The sequence below is a fragment of the Lynx canadensis genome, chromosome E1 (genome assembly GCF_007474595.2).
Source record: "Lynx canadensis isolate LIC74 chromosome E1, mLynCan4.pri.v2, whole genome shotgun sequence".
Lineage (NCBI taxonomy): Eukaryota > Metazoa > Chordata > Mammalia > Carnivora > Felidae > Lynx > Lynx canadensis.
Genome location: NC_044316.2, coordinates 43,833,442 through 43,851,806, shown reverse-complemented (window position 1 = coordinate 43,851,806; position 18,365 = coordinate 43,833,442). Strand labels below are relative to the sequence as shown.

The 18,365-nt window shown below is 47.1% G+C and overlaps 1 protein-coding gene across 1 annotated transcript in view; it reads right to left on the bottom strand.

The window, feature by feature from the left end:
* Nucleotides 1-18,365, bottom strand: part of ITGB3 (integrin subunit beta 3) — a 55,154-nt gene that overhangs the window by 33,744 nt on the left and 3,045 nt on the right. The window contains 1 exon segment of the mRNA XM_030297055.2: nucleotides 3,959-4,044. Within this exon segment, the coding sequence (XP_030152915.1) occupies nucleotides 3,959-4,044 (86 nt within the window).

Sequence of the window (18,365 nt, the reverse complement as noted above, 5' to 3'; positions counted from 1 at the left end):
ACCCAGGGGAAGATCCTGAGCACAGGGGTGGGAGGTTCCAGCCCACATGCTGTGTGAGCTGAATCCCCTCCCTCTCCTGGGAGACTGATGCATGCTATTAGTCCTATTCTTCATTCATCCTGATTTGGAAACTGGGAAAGTACAGCATGAATAACTCTCATTATCCTACCTCTCTCACAGGCTTGGTCAGGGGATAAAATAAGACTGTGAGCACGAAATGCTTTCAAAATATGAAAAATCTCAATACAAGTCAAATATACTCAAATTCTTTTGATATGATATAAACCAATAAATGCAAATAGAAGGTGACTGTTTGGGGGGCACCTGGGCAGCTCAGTTGGCTAGGCATCCAACCCTTGGCTTTGGCTCAGATCATGATCTCACAGTTTCATGAGTTCAAGCCCCACATCAGGCTCTGCGTCGGCAGAGCGGAGCTTGCTTGGAATTTTCTTGCTCCCTACCCCTCCCCTACACACAATGTTTCTCTCGCTCTCTTTCTCTCTCTCAAATAAAGTTAAAAAAAAAAAAAAAAGAGGGTGACTCTTTTCTACCAAATGCCTCCAACCCAAATAAATTAACATTGTTTTCTTGATTGACTTCCAGTGAGGACAAGAAATCGCTTGACCATACAGTGACAAAAGTGTGGAAGGGACAGAAAGAAGGAGAGGAAAAGAAAAGCACTTTAGCTTATGTTATTGGTATCCATACCCCACTGTTTATGGGAAGGGGAACACTTTCAATATTATACCTTTATTTTTACAATAACACATTTAGCAAAACTCTCAAGATGAACATTTACCCTCCAGATTAAAAGAAAAATAGAAAGAAAAAGCAGCAGAGAAGTGAGAACAAAATTATAATGCGACTGAAAAAGAATTCAATAGTAGCCTCAAACCTTTCCCCGACAGATGCAGAGAAGAAAATAAGTCACCTCTACTGGAGTCTTCGACTTAGCTAAACCCAAACCCATTCCTCTTCTTTCATCCTCGGTTGTCAGGCTGAGTGTCAGCTGGTCCACCTTCTGATGCAAACTCAGGACTACAGAAGAATTTCTAGTACCTCCCCTCTACTTAGAGTTGCCAAATATAGCAAATATTTGGGACATACTTACATTAAAAATTATTTGTTTTTTAATTCTAATTTTACTGGGTGTCTTGAATTTTAGCTGGCTGCCTTAACTCCATCCACCTCCACCGACCATGACCCCAGTGATCAGCCCCTTTGATCAGGAGTATTTGCCAAACTTGCTACTATAAGAGCCCATGCTGGTGCAAAAGGTCCAGGACCCATCCGGGGAACCTTTATATTTAAAAAGCACCCCAGGTGGTTCTTACAACGAGGCAAGTTTGGAAGGTTCTAGATTCCAACATGGCGCCATGGAGGCCGAGACCATGAGTTGAATCTCTGGGGGAGCTTGGCCTCTTTGTTACATTCACATCCCAGAGACAGTACACCGCCCCCACCCGTATCAGTATCCAATCCTCCAGGAACACACCCTCTGCAGATGGACCCAAAACTGCACTCATCCACTTTGGCTATGTTTTCCTATTACCCGGCCAAACACTTGCGATACACACCCAGAGCTGCTGTCCTCTAGGACCAAGGGAAAGCTGAGCCCAACCAGTTGTTTTTCCAGGCACTGCCAACCCTGCCTGCAATGGCTAAGGTAAGGGAGGCAGAGGCAGAGGGCCCTCTAGGGTCAATTATTCAACAAGTCACATACAAAATGGCCCAGATGGTTCACTTCTGGGTTTTTAAGCCGACAGCCAAGACACTTTCAGCAGTTAAACTTGGCCTGTGTAGGGGAAGCCCTCGGGCAAAAAAAAAAAAAAAAAAACAACCACCACCAGCAGTCGTGTTCAGGTTACAGGCTGGGATTCCCACCCCCCACTCCTCCCTGGCTGACACACTTTGCCTCATACTGGGCTCCTCCGCTATCTCTCCTCCCCTCCTCCCCCTTTCTCAGAGATAGTTGTAGTCATTCTCTAACCCCTTGGCCTCCCCCCTTTCCTGTTTATATTCCATTCTCCCAGAGAATATCTTATTGGACCTTCTACTTCTACTCATTAGTTTTCTTTGGTCCTTGATACACTCATTTCCTCTCTGACTCACCCCCTCCCCCCCACCACCACCACCATTCCTAGGCAGGTCCTACCTTATGCTTTGATCCTACCCTCACCTTCCCGCTCCCCCCATCCTCCCCTGGTCTGCCCCAGGAGACAAAATTCACCACGGTCATCCATAAATATTCTGCACTTGCATTTCCAAAATCTGGTCACATGACCTACGGGCTTTGTCCGGTTCGGCCTCAACATACCTCAGCTACAGGGCATGTCCTTATGCAGAGCAAAAGGGGTGATGGACACTCCAAGAATATGTTTTCTTTTTCCCCAGATGCCTCTTGGCCACAGTTGCCTTCATTTTCCCTCACTTTGGGTTGAAAAGGAGGGAAAGGGGATGGGAGCATCCTTTGAGCGACACTAGGGCTCCTCCCCTGGCTACCCATCTGCTCCAGCCAGCTTCAGGCCATCCAATCCAAGAAGGAGGCATCCGCCCCATCCAGCTCTCCCTTCTTCTGGGATGCAGTTGCAGAATTCCAACTTCCTTACAAGAGCGGGTGAGTGATATTATGATGGCAACCAAGGGAAGGAGGATATGGCAAAGGACAAGGGAGGAGGCCCCATCACACTGGAGCAGTCAGCTCAGCCCAGAGGGGTGGAGAACCTGTGGGGGTGGGGGGAGGGGGGATGGATTCACCCGCCCCCTCCCCACCTCTCCCTCCCAGCCCCAGGGAATGTTTCGTTCGCTAAATGAAGTCAATGTGGCCCAGATGTTGGGCAGCTGCCTCTGGAAGCAGTTCCTGTGCTGAACTGTACGGAGGCAAAGTAGTGTGTTGGGCTGGCCCCCGCAGCTCTGGCAGTCCTCCTGTCTAAGGATAAACACAGCCTCCCAGCTCCCACTCTTTCTCCCCACACCCCCACCAGCCTGCCAGGGAGGTTGCCTTTTTAGGAAACTCAGCAGATCAGGAAGAGAAGCAAAGGGACGAGGAGGCTGGGTTAGAGCAGTCAGAAAACTGCAGAGGGCAGAGAGGTGCTGTGGTGACAGAGAGGGCGCCTCAGGTAGTGGGGAAGCAGCCAGGCCAGGAGTTCAGGTAAACACCTGCCGGGGGCCAGGCCAATGACTCAGTCTCGGTCTGTAATCACTGGAATCCCTCCAGCCACACTCACCCCCCAGCTCTCACCAGCTCCAAATTCCCGTCCCAGCCACAAACATAGCCATTCCCTCAGACACACTCATTCCCTAGGGCCCCAGACACAACAAACCCTCTGCCTAGACACAGCTAACCCTTTCCTGTCACCCTTGTATCCTCACCAAATGGGCCCAGCGCCTTCCCTCATTGACACCTAAGCGAGGGAAGGAAGGAGGAAAATAAGACAGAGAGGAGCAGGTAAAGCTGCGGGGGTCCAGACATCACAGAGGAAAAGGGAAGAGAAAAGATCTTCTGACTGAACGTCCCCCACCGCTGTCACGTTAAGTGTAAGATTCTTCTTTTACCGGTCTTTTAAAAACTCTAGGATGTTTTTATGCCAGCATCCCCTCTATACCAATAACCCTCTGCTGCCTCTCTTTTTGATACCCTGCTTTCCCGGGGTGTTCCACCCCAACAAAAAAGCAATCAAAGTGTGGCAAAGGGAGACAATGGCTACAGTGACGCCAGGAGCCTGACCACTCTGGCTCGTGCTGGGGGCCACACCGCAGAGTCTGGACGGCGTTCCCGGCAACAACCCCATGACAGCTCACGTTGACATCTACCAATTTGAAGGCTTCCTTCTAGTTCTGCTCAGAAGGGACACGGGGCTTGTGTACTTAGCAGGGAGGAGATAACCCTATGGGTCCATTCCTGCACAAAAGCAGCGAAGCCTGGGTTAAGAAGGAAGGTCAGATGTCCTCTCCTTACCTCATCTGAGCACCAGGCACACGCAGGACTCACAGCCAGACACTCCTGGCAGGAGTGGATGCCTCGTGTGGTACAGATGTTGGACACTGCAAAGGAGACAAAGGCGTTAGCAACCGACTTGGCCTGACAGGGTAACTGGCCTGCCCCATCCTTCCCAACTTCCCCAGATGCTCAGATGTATAGTTCTCAGATGCACACAGCAGGTCTGACCATACCATAGACATTCACCAAACACAGGCTGTTTGGTAAGGAGGAAAGAGAACGAGAAAGGTCAGGAGAAACTCATCGCCACCCTCACTGATGAGGCCCCAGTGATGACAAGCTTTGGAGCAAGATGGACCCACAGTGTCAGATCATAACAGATGGAAAGGCTTTCATTAACAACTGGTTTGACACCCACATTGTGCACAGGAAAATCTGAGGCCCAGAGCAATGCAGTGTGCCCTCTCTCCAATTATTCGTGTGACAGATTCAGAGCCACTACGTGGGGATCCCAGGCCCTGAGGCACTAACATTAACACACAGCCTAAATATGGTGGGGGGCAACGGTGGGGGTCACTGCCAGGCAGTGTTCCACTGGCCTTCCAGGACAAAGCAAATCTTCTGAAGCCCTCTCAAGACTCCCAATACATATATCAAGGTGTCAGGGTGTAGAATGGTCCAGGGAGAATGCCAGAAATGTCAGAAAAGGCTGAGTGAGATAAGCTGGAAGAGCAGGAATTGGAGTTGGAAGGCCTGTATTTGAATTCTTTTTTAATTTTTAAGTTTTCATATTCAGGGGCACCTGGGTGGCTCAGTCGGCTGGGCATCTGACTTCAGCTCAGGTCGTGATCTCCCACTCCGTGGGTTCGAGCCCTGCATCAGGCTCTGTGCTGACAGCTCAGAGCCTGGAGCCTGCTTTGGATTCTGTGTCTCCCTCTCTCTCCGCCCCTCCCGCGCTTGTGCTCTGTCTCTCTCACTCTCCTTCAAAATAAATAAATAAATAAATAAATAAACAAACAAACAAACATATAAAAAAAGTTTTTATGTATTTATCTTGAAAGAGAGAGAGACAGACAGACAGCAGGGGAGGGGCAAAGAGAAAGGGAGAGAGAGAATCCCAAGCAGGGAGAGCCCGATGTCAGAGCTGTCAGAGCAGAGCCCGATGTAGGGCTTGAACCCATGAACCACGAGATCATGACCTGAGCCGAAATCAAGAGTCGGACACTTAACCGACTGAGCAACCCAGGCACCCCTGTATTTGAATTTCTGAATGCTCCTTTTACTAGCTGTACCAGGACTAACTGAGCTGCTCAGTTAACCTTTATGAAATGGTAACACCCACCTCACAGGATTTGTGCAAAGAATTTAGGGAGGTGAAGGAGAAGTACTCGGCATGTGACAAAATGCCATTTGAATGTGAACAGTTTTCACATTGTCATGGGACAGAGAAAAGCCTGGGGTGTGGGGTGGGAGGGGGAAGAGCAGAGACCACCACCGAGACCGAAATAATCCAGAGAAGCCTAGCCAGGAAGCAAACCCCAGGCATTGGCTTGGGCGGAAGCTCTCATCCTCCCTGTTTCCCTAGTTCAGCCTTTCTGGGCTCAGCCAGGTAAACCTCCTCCCTTCCGCAGTGGTCCCCAGGAAGGCTTTTTCCAATGTAAGGAACATACTGAGGAAGATACATTCCTCTCCATGACCCAGGTCCTTCATCCAATTTCCTAAAGTAGTCCCTTTGCTCCCAGCTGGTAAGACCAGCAAATCTATTTTTAGGGAAATCAGACTGATCAAAAAAAAAATTGTTTTCCCAGTGCCCCCAAAACTTCCTATCAAGCTGAATGTCTCAAGTCTATTTTATTATAACATGTCTGAACTCCCTTCCAACACCTAGACAAAACATACCCAGAAAATGTGTGTATACACACACACACACACACACACACAGAATATTGTCAAGAAAAATTATCCATTGTTATCTGTTGTATCCAGTGTTGACAGGTAGACCCACCATACTTAGGGATTATCTGATTTTCTAGGAGTGCATACCTTTGTTTGGCTTCTATTGATTAGGACATTTTAGAACTCTATAAAAGTAGAGGTTAACTTGTAGAAAACCAGTAACAATAGAAATGATTCTTGGGGTGCCTGGGTAGCTCAGTCGGTTAAGTGTCTGACTCTTGATTTCAGCTCAGGTCATGATCTCATGGTTTGTGAGTTCAAGCCCCGCACGGGGCACTGCGCTGACAGCATGGAGCCTGCTTGGGATTCTGTCTCCTTCTCTTTCTGCCCCTCCCCTGCTTGCTCTCTGTATCTTTCCCAAAATAAATAAAAACAAACAAACAAAAAGAAATGATTCTTGATAATAACAGTGCATATGATTCTTATCCAACAGCAATGCAAATGATTTCTGTCTGGTTTTATTGCCTTTAACCAATTTCGAAAATATTAGGTAATTGATTTCAGCGTTCCTTTCAACTACCAACTATAAATCTCCCTTCCCTGAATTTTCTAAAGATTGTTTTAAACTATTTTTAAGTAATCTCTCCACCCAACATGGGGTTTGAACTTCTCAACCCTGAGATCAAGAGTTGCATGTCCTATGCCCTGAGCCAGCCAGGCGCCCCTCCCTTCCCTGAATTTTCTTTTGAATTAAACTGACTCCCTCATTAATTAAGCTGAATAAAATCTTTGACACATGTTCGTGTTACACTTGTATGGTAACGTACTTTTACCTCTTTAAAAAATTACGTTTTACCGATATCCATCTCAGGGCCTCACCAGGGGGCGGAGGGAGCTAACAGAAGAGGGAAGCGTGCAATCAGTAGACTGTGGTCCTCGTTGAGTCACCACTGCTAACGTGGCCTTTGGAGAGTATGCATCTCCTCTTAGCCTGTTTCTTCACTCGTAACTCCTAACGTTACAATTGTTCATCTATCTATCTTAACAACACTGCCACCCAATAGATTTTAATAAGCCTCTTGAGGCTTGCCCCGTCCAGCCCCATCCAGTCCCGTCCAGCCCCGTCCAGCCCCGTCCAGCCCCGTCCAGCCCCAACCAGCCCCGTCCAGCCCCAACCAGCCCCGTCCAGCCCCGATCCTTGCTCACAGGAGATGCTCCATAGATATACAGTGGAGCAAATTGAAAGGCACTGGCCTGGATCAGTTATATTTTGTGTTTTTAAGCAACCGAGCTCATGTCTCCAAATTATGCATTGAGTTCCATTATAAAACATGCAAATGCATTGAAACAGTGCCTGTGACAATTTAAACTTCCACTGTTCTCCTAAAAACACCAGCATCACATGTGGAATCCTGGAAGCCCCAGACTTCCTCAGAGCTCGAGTCTAACTTTCAAAGGCTTTTCCCAAATCCACAGTTCCCCAAGTGGGGTGCCGCTACCAGCCCATGAGGAACCTCTGGGCCCCAGGCTCTGACTTAACTGACACTCTCACTGAGCGAGCGCGAGGACCGTGTCGTGGGAATCACAGCAGTGGCTCCCGGCCTGGCCCTGAGCTACCAAGGCCACCTCTGAGTTGGGGCAGCCCTCAGCCACGCATTGTCTATAATGGAAGGAAGGTAGCCAGGAGCTGCTGGCCTCAGAAGACCTCACAGTTCAGAATCCACGAGGCAACCAGGAGGCCTCCCCTTGCAAGGACTGCCTGGCCATGTCTCAGCTCACGGTGGCTCTTTCCCTGGCCAGATGTGAGCACACACCCCCCCCTCCCCACCTTTAATGCCTTACTGGAAGCATACCTCAAAATGTTTTAGGTCTCTGTCTCCCTTCTCAAAGTTTCCATGGGAATCAGCATCAGGGGGGTAACTCCAGACATAATTGCCATCGATTTTCACTGGGGTTGGGGGGAAGAGGCAGGGGGAGACCTCGGGAAGAGTGAGACTAGAGAAGAGGACCATGGGAGGTATGGGCACCTCCAATTATTTTTGAAAACTCTCCCCAGGCTACCCATTTTTCCAACCATTCACTCTCCAATTAGCATGTATTTGCCTAGGAGCCCTCGACTCGTAGCCACAATAGAAAGCCTTGCCAGATGGGAAATAAATAACAGCAGGCCCCCTCCCGGTGAATGGGCAGCCCATGACCCCAGAGGATGAGACAAGCTGCTGGGATCTGTTCTTTAGGAAGTCATGCCCAGGGAGTCATAAGAGCCTGTTCCCCTTTCCTCTCTTAGTGAATCATAGGTTGATTTCATGAGAACCAGTGATTCCCCCCACAATACCCCCCACCAAGACCTACCACCAAAGGCAGGTTCCCCGGATCACAGTGGCTAAAAGTGACTGACTCATCAGAAGTCTCTGCGCCTGGGCCACGCTGATTCAATGAGCTTCAGCTCTGAGACCACCCCTCCCTCCGGAACATGTGGAAGGAGTTTGGGCCTCTGTTTCCAGCCATTCATAAGGCCTGTGTTCTTGCTCAGCCTCAAGGGCCCAGACTCAGCCCTGCCAGAGAAGTGGCAATCTTCATCGGAACTTTGTCGCTGAAAACAATCAGCAACCCCACCACCCATTTCCTCTGATGGTTTAGCCAGAGCAAGCAAACAGGGCCCTGGTCCTCACAGGGTGGCTGCAAGGATTAAATGAAACAAGTCCCTGTCAAACTCTGAGCACAAAGGGCTGGCACACAGGAAGCACTCCCTAAAGGCTGCTGCTGCTGCTACAGTGGCTGTCGTTTTTGTCCTTGCTGTTTTCATCCTGAGTCCCAAGCTGTTTGAGGCAGGTGAATGTTTTACTTTCTTCTTACTTTTTCCCTGAAGCCACTCTTCTACACGACACTAGACACACTGCTGAGCATGCCCTGAACAGGGGGGTGGTGGGAGCACAGAGCCAGAAAGCATCAGACTACAGTAAAATGATCAGTTGTCAGATCTAACTTCTAAATGGAGCCAGGAATATTAGTGTTCGAAAATCCAGTCCAGGAGGGATGGCCAAGAGGAGAAGGCCAAGTAGAAAACAGAGAGAGGGGCGCCTGGGTGGCTCAGCCGGTGAAGCATCCAACTCTTGATTTCAGCTCAGGTCATGATCTCAACGTTCGTGAGATCGAGCCCCACGTCATGCTCTGTGCTGGTGGCTTGGAGCCTGCTTGGGATTCAATCTCTCTCTCTCTCTCTCTCTCTCTCTCTCTCTCTCTCTCTCTCTCTCTCAAAGTAAATAAATAAGCATTAAAAAAGAAAGAAAGAAAATATAGACAAGACCGCCAAGAAGTTTGCCTGAAAAGCAGTGGAAGGAAAGGCTGTGGTTTGGCACATCAGCCCAATTCACAAAACCAGAAGAGAGACAAAGGATGGGGAAAATGGGGGAAAAAAGAGGAACCAGGAAGGGAGTTGGAACAAGTGGAAGTCATGATGCGTCAATGAGAGCTATTTTGAGGACACACTGTCCAATGAGCCAGGATGCCAGAATGCAGGAATGGGCCACCCTAGTGAAGCCAGGGTGCTTCAGGAAAGGGCTGAGTCAAAAGGAGAGGTGTTTAGTGGGAAGGGAGGGTGATCCACACTGCGTACACTACGGACTGTCTTACTATCTGCCAGAAAGGAGGTCTGGCCTGGCTCTCCAGCCCTGCCACTGACCTTTGACTGGTCACTTCCCAATTAGGTCCACGGGGACACCGGCTGACTTGGCGGGGCCTGATCTTCCATTGCAGTCACCTGGCTGAGTGAGTCATCCAAGAACAAAACATCTCATGCTAACTGCCATATGGATCCACAAGTTTCTCTAGAGCTTTCTTAGAGCAATCTGCTAAGAAAGTTTATTTTATTTTTGTTCCTTCATTACATGTAGCAGCAGCTCAGTAATCTAAGGAAGGGGAAAGGGAAGGGAAAAGTGAAGTTCAAGGTAACATGCACCTCTGAGCATAAAGCTCCAGGAAGCATCACCCAAAATGGCAGGAAATCCAAATTTCCACATTTCACCATATCTAAGACTATGGATGTAGGATGTACCATAATTTCAGAGATTTAAAAAAGTGCATCACAGTTCGTTAAATATGGCATGTGACATCAGAAGGCATTTGTGTATAATTTGCCTCTACCAATATTAAAATGTGTTATGGGTTGAATTCTGTGCCCCCAGAAAAATATGCTGACGTCCTAACCCCCAGTGCCTACCACTGTGACCTTATTTGGAAACAAGATCTTTGCAGATATAACCAAGATAAGGTCCTTAGGGGAGGTCTAACCCAGCCTGACTGATGTCCTTACAGGGGGAAGACACCATGTGAAGACAAACATACAGAGAAAATGCCATGTGATGACAGAGGCAGAGATCGGAGTGATCCAACTGGAAGCGAAGGAATGCCAGAGTACCAGCCACCAGGAGACAGGAAGCAGCAGGGAAGGATTCTATCCAGAGTCTCTGAGAAAGCAGGGCCCTGCTGATACCTTGCCTCCAGTTTTCTAGGCTCCAGGGAGACTAGAATAAAGTTCATTGCGTTAAGCCCCACAGTTGTAGCACCCCTAAGAAGATCATACAAAAAGGTTTTGCATTTCTATAGCATATATGACACGATTTTGAGAAACACTGCCCTTAAATACTTTACGTGATTAGGAAAAAAAAAGCCATTCTGGAATGAAAATGTTGCTATGGTTAATCCATCTATAGATAATAGGAACATGGCCACTTCAGCTTTATACTTTTATATTAATATACATCAGTGGTGTTGGTGTTCATTCATAAATTTACTCAACAACTATTCATGAAGCACCTACCTGTGCCTGGCGCTCTCCTAGGCACTGGAGACATATTGTGGAACGAAACAAGCCCCCTAGTCTTGTGGAGCTCAAATTTTAGTGCAAAAACAAAAACTTACAACAAAAATGGACAATTTCAACCAGTGGCAAATGCTTTAAAAAAAAAAAGGGAGAATAAAAGAATAACATCAATGAGGGGAAGAAGTCTCTTCTAGAGAACATAGTCAAGAAAGGCTTCTCTGGACCTGAATAGACATTTTTCCAGAGACCTACAGATGGCCAACAGACACATGAAAAGATGCTCAACATCACTCATTATCAAGGAAATGCAAATCAAAACTACAATAAGATATCACCTCACACCTGTCAGAATGGCTAAAATCAAAAAGACAAGAAATAACACGTGTTGATGAGGATGTGGAGAAAAAGGAACCCTCGTGCACTGTTGGTAGGAATGTAAGTTGGTGCAGCCACTATGGAAAACAGTAGGGAGGTTCTTCAAAAATTAAGAACAGAAACATCATATGATCCAATAATTCCACTACTGGGTATTTACCCAAAGAAAACAAAAACACTAATTCAAAAGGATACAGGCACCCCTATGTTTACTGAAGCATTATCTACAATACCCAACTTTGGAAGCAACTTAAGTGTCCATCAATAGATAAGTGGATAAAGATGTAACACACACACACACACACACACACACACACACACACACACACACACTAGAATATTGCACAGCCATAAAAAAGGATGAGATCTTGCCATTGGTGATAACATGGATGGACCCAGAGGGTATTATGCTAAGTGAAATAAGTCAGACTGAGAAAGACAAATACTATATGATTCACTTATATGTGGAATCTTGAAAACAAATTAATGAACGAACAAAAAGCAGAATCAGACCTATAAATACAGAGAACAATGTTTGCCAGAGGGAAAAGGGGATAAGTGGATGGGCAAAATGGGTGAAGGGGACTGGGAGATAGAGGCTTCCAGCTTTGAGATGAGTAAGTCATAGGAATAGGGAATACAGTCAATGGTATTACAATGGCATCACATGGGGACAATTGGAGGCTACACTCGTGAATGTAGCATAATGTACAGAGATGCTGAATCACTACGTTGCACACCTGAAACTAATGTAACATGTATGTCAACTGTACTCAAATAAAAAAACAATTAAGAAAAGGGGGAAAAAAGAAAAAAGAAAGGCCTCTCTGAGTTGACATTTCAAAATGATATGAGTGGGTCATGAGAAGATCTAGGGGACAAGCATTCCAGAAAGAATCCACAAGTGCGAGATGGACTTCAGCCTGTTAAAGAAGTAGCAGGAAGAGAGAGGGAGGAGGAAAGAGGCAGACAAGTGGCTGGAGAAGCAGTCAGGGACCAAAACGCTAGAAAACTACAACCATGGTAAGGAGTATGGCTTTCATTCTCCATATGATGGAAAGCCACTAGAGGAATTTGAGCAAACGTGAGTAGAGAAAAGGTCCTCCTGGCCACTGAAAGGAAGGCAGACCTAAGGGGAACAAGATGAAAAGAAACCAGTTAGGAAGCTATTACAATAATTCAGGCAACAGACGGCAGGGATTTGGATTGGGATAGTAACAGTGTTAACGGTGTGGTCAGACCCTAGACATGTTCCAAGGACTTACTGCCGGATGACATGTGGGGCACGGTAGAAAGACAGGTTTGCTCCCTAGCAAGTGGACCTGCTTGGACAAAGTTCGAATGTTTTCACCACCGGCCATACCCTTTCACTGACTCTTCAGCCAGTAGGCCCTGCCCTTGTAAGCAAAGCCAGATCATGCCTGGTTTGCATCTCCAACTGGGTTAATGAGGTAGCCGTGTGCAGAACACTGCAGAAGGCCCCTCCTCGGACCGAGTCCTACCTTCTGTATGGTTGTCATATAACATTAACACCCAGTCCCTGAGCAACACCATAGGGCAGCCGTGGTAAAATCAATGATCATTATCATTGCGTAACAGTGAACGTGATGGGGAAAACAAGCAGAACTATAGGCAGGGGATCTCAGGTCCAAAGCCACTTCTTTGCCATTCCGCTGGCTAGGTAGCCTCCAGCAGGCCCATTCGTCTCCCTGGGCTCCGACACCAGTGACTCTTGTATTCTCTACTCAAGGACTCGTAATTGCTCATTGGTATTTAAAGGGCCTAATGCAGCCACATGGGCCAAACACGGGAGACCCCAAATGGCTGCTTCCTTTCCCCATGCTCCTAAATATGGACATAGTACTTATCTCAGGCGTTGTTAGGATTAAATGAGATAATTTATGTGGAAGAACCACCTGTGGTGGATGCTCAGTAAATGTTGGCTTCCTTCCTCCTCACCTTCCCTCAAACTGCTTCCTGAGTTAGGAATGCCATCCCCACCGCTGCCCCAGCCCTGCCCCAGGGTCAGACTCACAGGACCCTCTGCCTCTAAAAGGATATGCTGAAGAAATCACTGGCCAGGAGACAAGAGCCCCCAGGGCTAGAGCCTACCAATGCCACTAAACAAGCTGTATGACCTTGGGAGGGTCCCTTCAACGCTCAGGGTCTCCCTTTCTCCTTCTCTGTAAAGCAAACAGTGTTGGGTTAGAAGATCTTCAAGGTTCCGCCAGTCCTGGACGTCTATATTCCAGCCAGAAAGCATCACGAGTGACTCCCAGTCTAGGAGGCCTAGTCTCCCTGGGCCCAAGACCACTCACACAATGCACAAATGCCCATTTCTTCTTAACAGCTTGACAGATACTTGATTCAAATGCTGCATCTCAAGCTCTGGAAAATGTTATCAGCACAGGCCCCACCTCCCAAGTGACACACTCAGCACAGAGAAGAAGCGAGCTGGTATCAAGCTCTGTTTGAGGCCCAGCCCAGCGGTGCCCTGTTGGTGACCTCCTTGGCATGCAGCTGTCCAGTTCTGCTACTCCTCCTCCTCCTCCAGCTCACGTCTGGTGGGTACGGACAGCAGGCAATGGTCCTCACAGTCCCCACCTCCACCCCTCCCCACCCCGTCTTGGTAGGAAGGCAAATTACTCCCACCGTTTTGGAAAACAACTCAGCAAAACCTATTACAATTTAGATGTAAAACATTCATGTCCTTTGACCCAGCAGCTTTGGTTCAAGAAATTGAACCTGTAGAAACACTTGAACAAAGGTGCAGACAATGAACAAGGAGACTCCCTGCCGCTTTATTTGTAGTAGCAAATACATGGGAATGATCCCAAAGTCCGCCAGCAGGGAATCCATTAAGTAAATTCTGCTACATCCACATAACAGTATGCCTTCTGGCAAGAATTATATCTCTTAGGATAAATAATGGAAAGATATAAACTGACATAAAACATGCTTAGAGGGGCGCCTGGGTGGCTCAGTCGGTTAAGCGTCTTGACTTCGGCTCATGTCATGATCTCATAGAACACGAGTTCGAGCGCCGGGTCGGTCTCTGTGCCGACAGCTCAGAGCCTGGAGCCTGCTTTGGATTCTACGCCTCCCTCTCTCTCTGCCCCTGCACAGCTTGTACTGTCTCTCTCTCAAAACAGTTTTTAAAAATTTTTAAAAAGAAATAACAATAAGAATAAATAACTGCATATGGTGACACACATGGGGGAATAAAACTGGAGTAACTATTAACAGCGGGTATCTTGAAGGACAAGACTACAAAGGACTTGTTACTTCGAATTATCCTACTTCTGCACTGCTTCAACTTTTTTTTTTTAACAACAAGCGGAATTACTTTTATAAGCTAAAAAAAAAAAAAATTAAAGCTAATTCTGAATGTCCTCAGTCCTGTCTCATTTTCTACACTGGCATTCACCTACATGTAGGCTCCCCAGAGCATGCCAGGCTTCCTACAAGCCGGGACATCTGCAGCATCAGCACCCGTTAGCCTCTTTGAATCTGAAATCCAGTGGGAACTCAGGAATAGACTTTGGCCCACTCCCTTCAGGAACTGCCCGGGAGAGAGCAGGGTATGGTCTGTTCTCAATATGTAGCAGTCCCAGATCGGAGACACCACGTTCCCCTCATCTCGGAGAGGTGGTCACACACACCCACCCCCCCAGCAACGCAGCTCCAGCAAAGGTTTAACCTGGAGGAGCTTATCTCGTGTAGTGGCTAAAGCAAGGGTTTGAAACCACGGGTGGATCTCGACCCAGGAATCCCATTTAGCACAGAGATTTAGGTTAGCTATGGGGACTTCTTAAAGTGGCTACTAAATGTGCCTTTTGCCAAACCTCTGGAGCTCTCTTCTCTCCTTGAAATTTTTCAAGCCTGTTTTTAACTGTAGACCTCCCTCTTCCCCGCCCCCCCTGCCCAAGAAATCTTTACATGGAGTTCCATGATATGAATTAGTTAAAGGAAAAGCTTCTCCAGTTGAAGGTGAGGAGGGGCAGGTGTGAACCAAAGTCTCTCCCTCCATCTCCTTCCATTTTGTAGCCCCTGAGACACCAAGAGCCCGACCAGGCTCAGGGGGAAGATGGCTTGTGCAAAGTCACCCAGCAAACGGATGAAAAAGCTTGCACAGCTGGGAATCGAATATAGGTTTCTCAGTTTCCGACCCACAGATCTTTTCACACTGACTTTGTTTTTTTTTTTTTCTGTATGAAAGGAGGTGTTTTTTGTAAGTTTAAAAAAAGAAATAGCACAAGTTTAGGTAGAAGCATAGGGACACACATGAGAATTATTATATATACATGGAGGAAAATCTGAATCGAGCACACCACCTGGGGGCACTTGGGCGGCTCAGTCGGGTAAGCGTCTGACTCTTGATTTCTGCTCAGGTCATGATCTCACACAGTTCATGAGTTCGAGCCCTGCATTGGGGCTGTGTGCTGACCCTGCAGAGCCTGCCTGAGATTCTCTCTCTCCCTCTCTCTCTCTCTCTCTCCCTCTGTCTGTCCCTAGCCCCAGTTGTGGTTGAGCATGCGTGCTCTATCTCAAAACAAATAAATAAACATTAAAAAAAATAGAACACACCATCTAATTAATATTGAACGTTATGGGAGAACAGAATTAAAGGGAAACTAGCCATTTTACTCTCCAATGTTTGACTTTCTTAAAATGAGCGCATATCACCTCATTCTCTCCTTGAATGTCTGAATGTCTTCACCAATTGAGCTAAGAAATGCTGGGGGGGGGGGGGGGGGGGGGGAGGAGACTAGTCTTTTTGTGGGAATATGACTAAAAACCAGAAGGAAGACTTATTATTTTCAGATATGCTATCAAAAATTTTAATTAAACATTTTTCAAAAAATTTTTAATGTTTTTTAATTTATTTTTAAGAAACAAAGACAAAGTGTGAATGGGGGAGGGGCAGAGAGAGAGAGAGGGAGACACAGAATCCGAAGCAGGCTCCAGGCTGTGAGCTGTCAGCACAGAGCCCAACGCAGGACTCCAACCCACGAACCACAAGATCATGACCTGAGGTGAAGACCAACACTTAACCAATTGAGCCACTCAGGTGCCCCCCACCCCCACAAAAACATTTTAAAAGGTAGAATAGCTCCAGGTTTACTTAACAAGGATTGTGATGTACCATATTTGGCCACAAAATACGCATTCCTTTCCAGACTAATAATAAAAGTGCTGGTTGCTGCAAAGTCCTCTCCAATATCCTGAAGAGATCACTACTTAGCACTGGGGAAATCAAATGGGTTATACATGGCTCAAAGGCATTGATCCCGTTAGAAAATTTAGAAATGGAAAGTTGCATCTGGGTTTCATTCACGTGGTCCCCTGCTTTCTTTTCTTTTTTAATTTTTTTAATGTTTTTATTTATTTTTGAGACAGAGACAGAGTCCGAAGCAGTCTCCAGGCTCTGAGCTGTCAGCACACAGCCTGATGCAGGGCTCAAACTCATGGACTGTGAGATCATGACCTGAGCTGAAGTCAGACGCTTAACAGACTGAGCCACCCAGGAGCCCCATCAGGGTAACCGCCTCAGCACCTGAGGAAGATGAAGTAGACCTAGATAACCCCTGGGCTTTCTGGGGTTCTCCACAACATGGATGAATCTCAGATGTGTCACGCTATGTGAAAGAAGCCAGACTTAATGGGCTATGACTTCATTTATATGACGTTCCATTAAAGGTAGGACTGTAAGGACGGGAAACAGATCAGAGGTTGCCAGGAACTAAAGGTGGGGATAGGGTACTGATGACAAAGGAGTTCAAGGGAACCTTTTGGGATGATGGAAATATTCTGTATCTTGATTATGGTGATGGATGCTTGATTAAACATGTGTCACAATTCAAAAAACCATATACCTAAAAAGGGTGGATTTTATTGCATGTAAATTACCCTTCAGTAAACCTCACTTTAAAAAGAGTGTTCCTAGAGGGGCATCTGGGTGGCTCAGTCAGTTTAAGTGTCTGACTCTTAATATTGGCTCAGGTTACGATCCCAAGGTTATGGGATGGAGCCCCCAGCCAAGCCCCACATTGGGCTCTGTGCTGAGTGTGGAGCTTGCCTAAGATTTTCTCTCTCTCTCTCTGCCCCTTCCCTACCTCCTGCCCCCCCCCCTGCTTGTATGTGCACACTCTCTCTCTAAAAAATAAACAAATAATAAAAAGAGTGTTCCCGGAGACACTATGTACATGGGGAAAAAAGGCAGATTTTACACATTTCTTTTGCTGGATAGTTTCACGTTGCAATAAACAGCAGCAGCTTACACAGGAAGAATAGACAGTATCATTCTCCCACTCCCACCTGCATTGGCACTCAGGAACCGAGTTCCTTCAAACACAATGATCTTCCCATCTAGGAACGGGCAGAGCTCAGGGGCAAGGCGGCGAGGCGATGGGGTGAAGTAGCAGGCCAGTTCTGTGGGCAGCAGAGGGGGCTGGCTCAGGCCAAGTGGTTTATCCCTGAAGCTGCTCAGTCACTCCCCCAGTTAATTATCTGTCTGCTGATTCATGAGTTGTGGTTCCTGTGGGCATGCTTCTTGGCTATTTCTGCCAACAGAGGCAGAAGGATTCGCAGGGCTGGGAGGGGATGATAACCAGAGATCCTGAGTGTGGTGGGGAGTTACAGAGGAAGAATTTCTATTAGGAAATTCCAGAGTCATATCCATTTTCCCCCTCCTCACTGTCGCCTCCTTACCCCATCTTATGCTGTCCCCAGGAGATCTCTACCACTCACACAGTTTTGAGGGAGGTAAAGGAGAAAGCTTCCCTCCTGAGTGTCTACTCCCAGGAAAGAGGGAAAAAAAGCAGACAATCCACAGAGGGCCCCCTGAGAACAGAGGTCTAAGGCACCATAGTGCAGAGATCCAAATGCCCAAAGAATTCATGGTCTCAGCTGTATTCTAAAAATCTCCAGAATGCCCAGATGGAACACTGGAGGATCCTCTGTGAATCAGTGCAGATATTCAAATACTGGGTTTCTTGCAATGAGGCACATCACCTCCAGATGCCTTTTGCTAGCCTTCCCTAGGTATTTATTTTGGCTGCCAGGGTGCCAGTCACTGGGACTACAGCACTGAACAAAACAGACATGTCCTTCTCCTCACAGCACCTGAAATCTTGTGAATGTCTTTCACTTTCCTCTTTTCCCAGAGACAGAACTTAAGGTTTTCTAGTATATAAAGCAAATGATGGGCCTCTTTCCTCCTTGGTCTCTTCTGTGGCTTCTTGCTGGGTGAGAGTGGCTAAGATATGCGACACCACCAATGGCGGAATGTCACAAGGGTATGGAATAAGGGACTCCATCGGTCTCATTCTG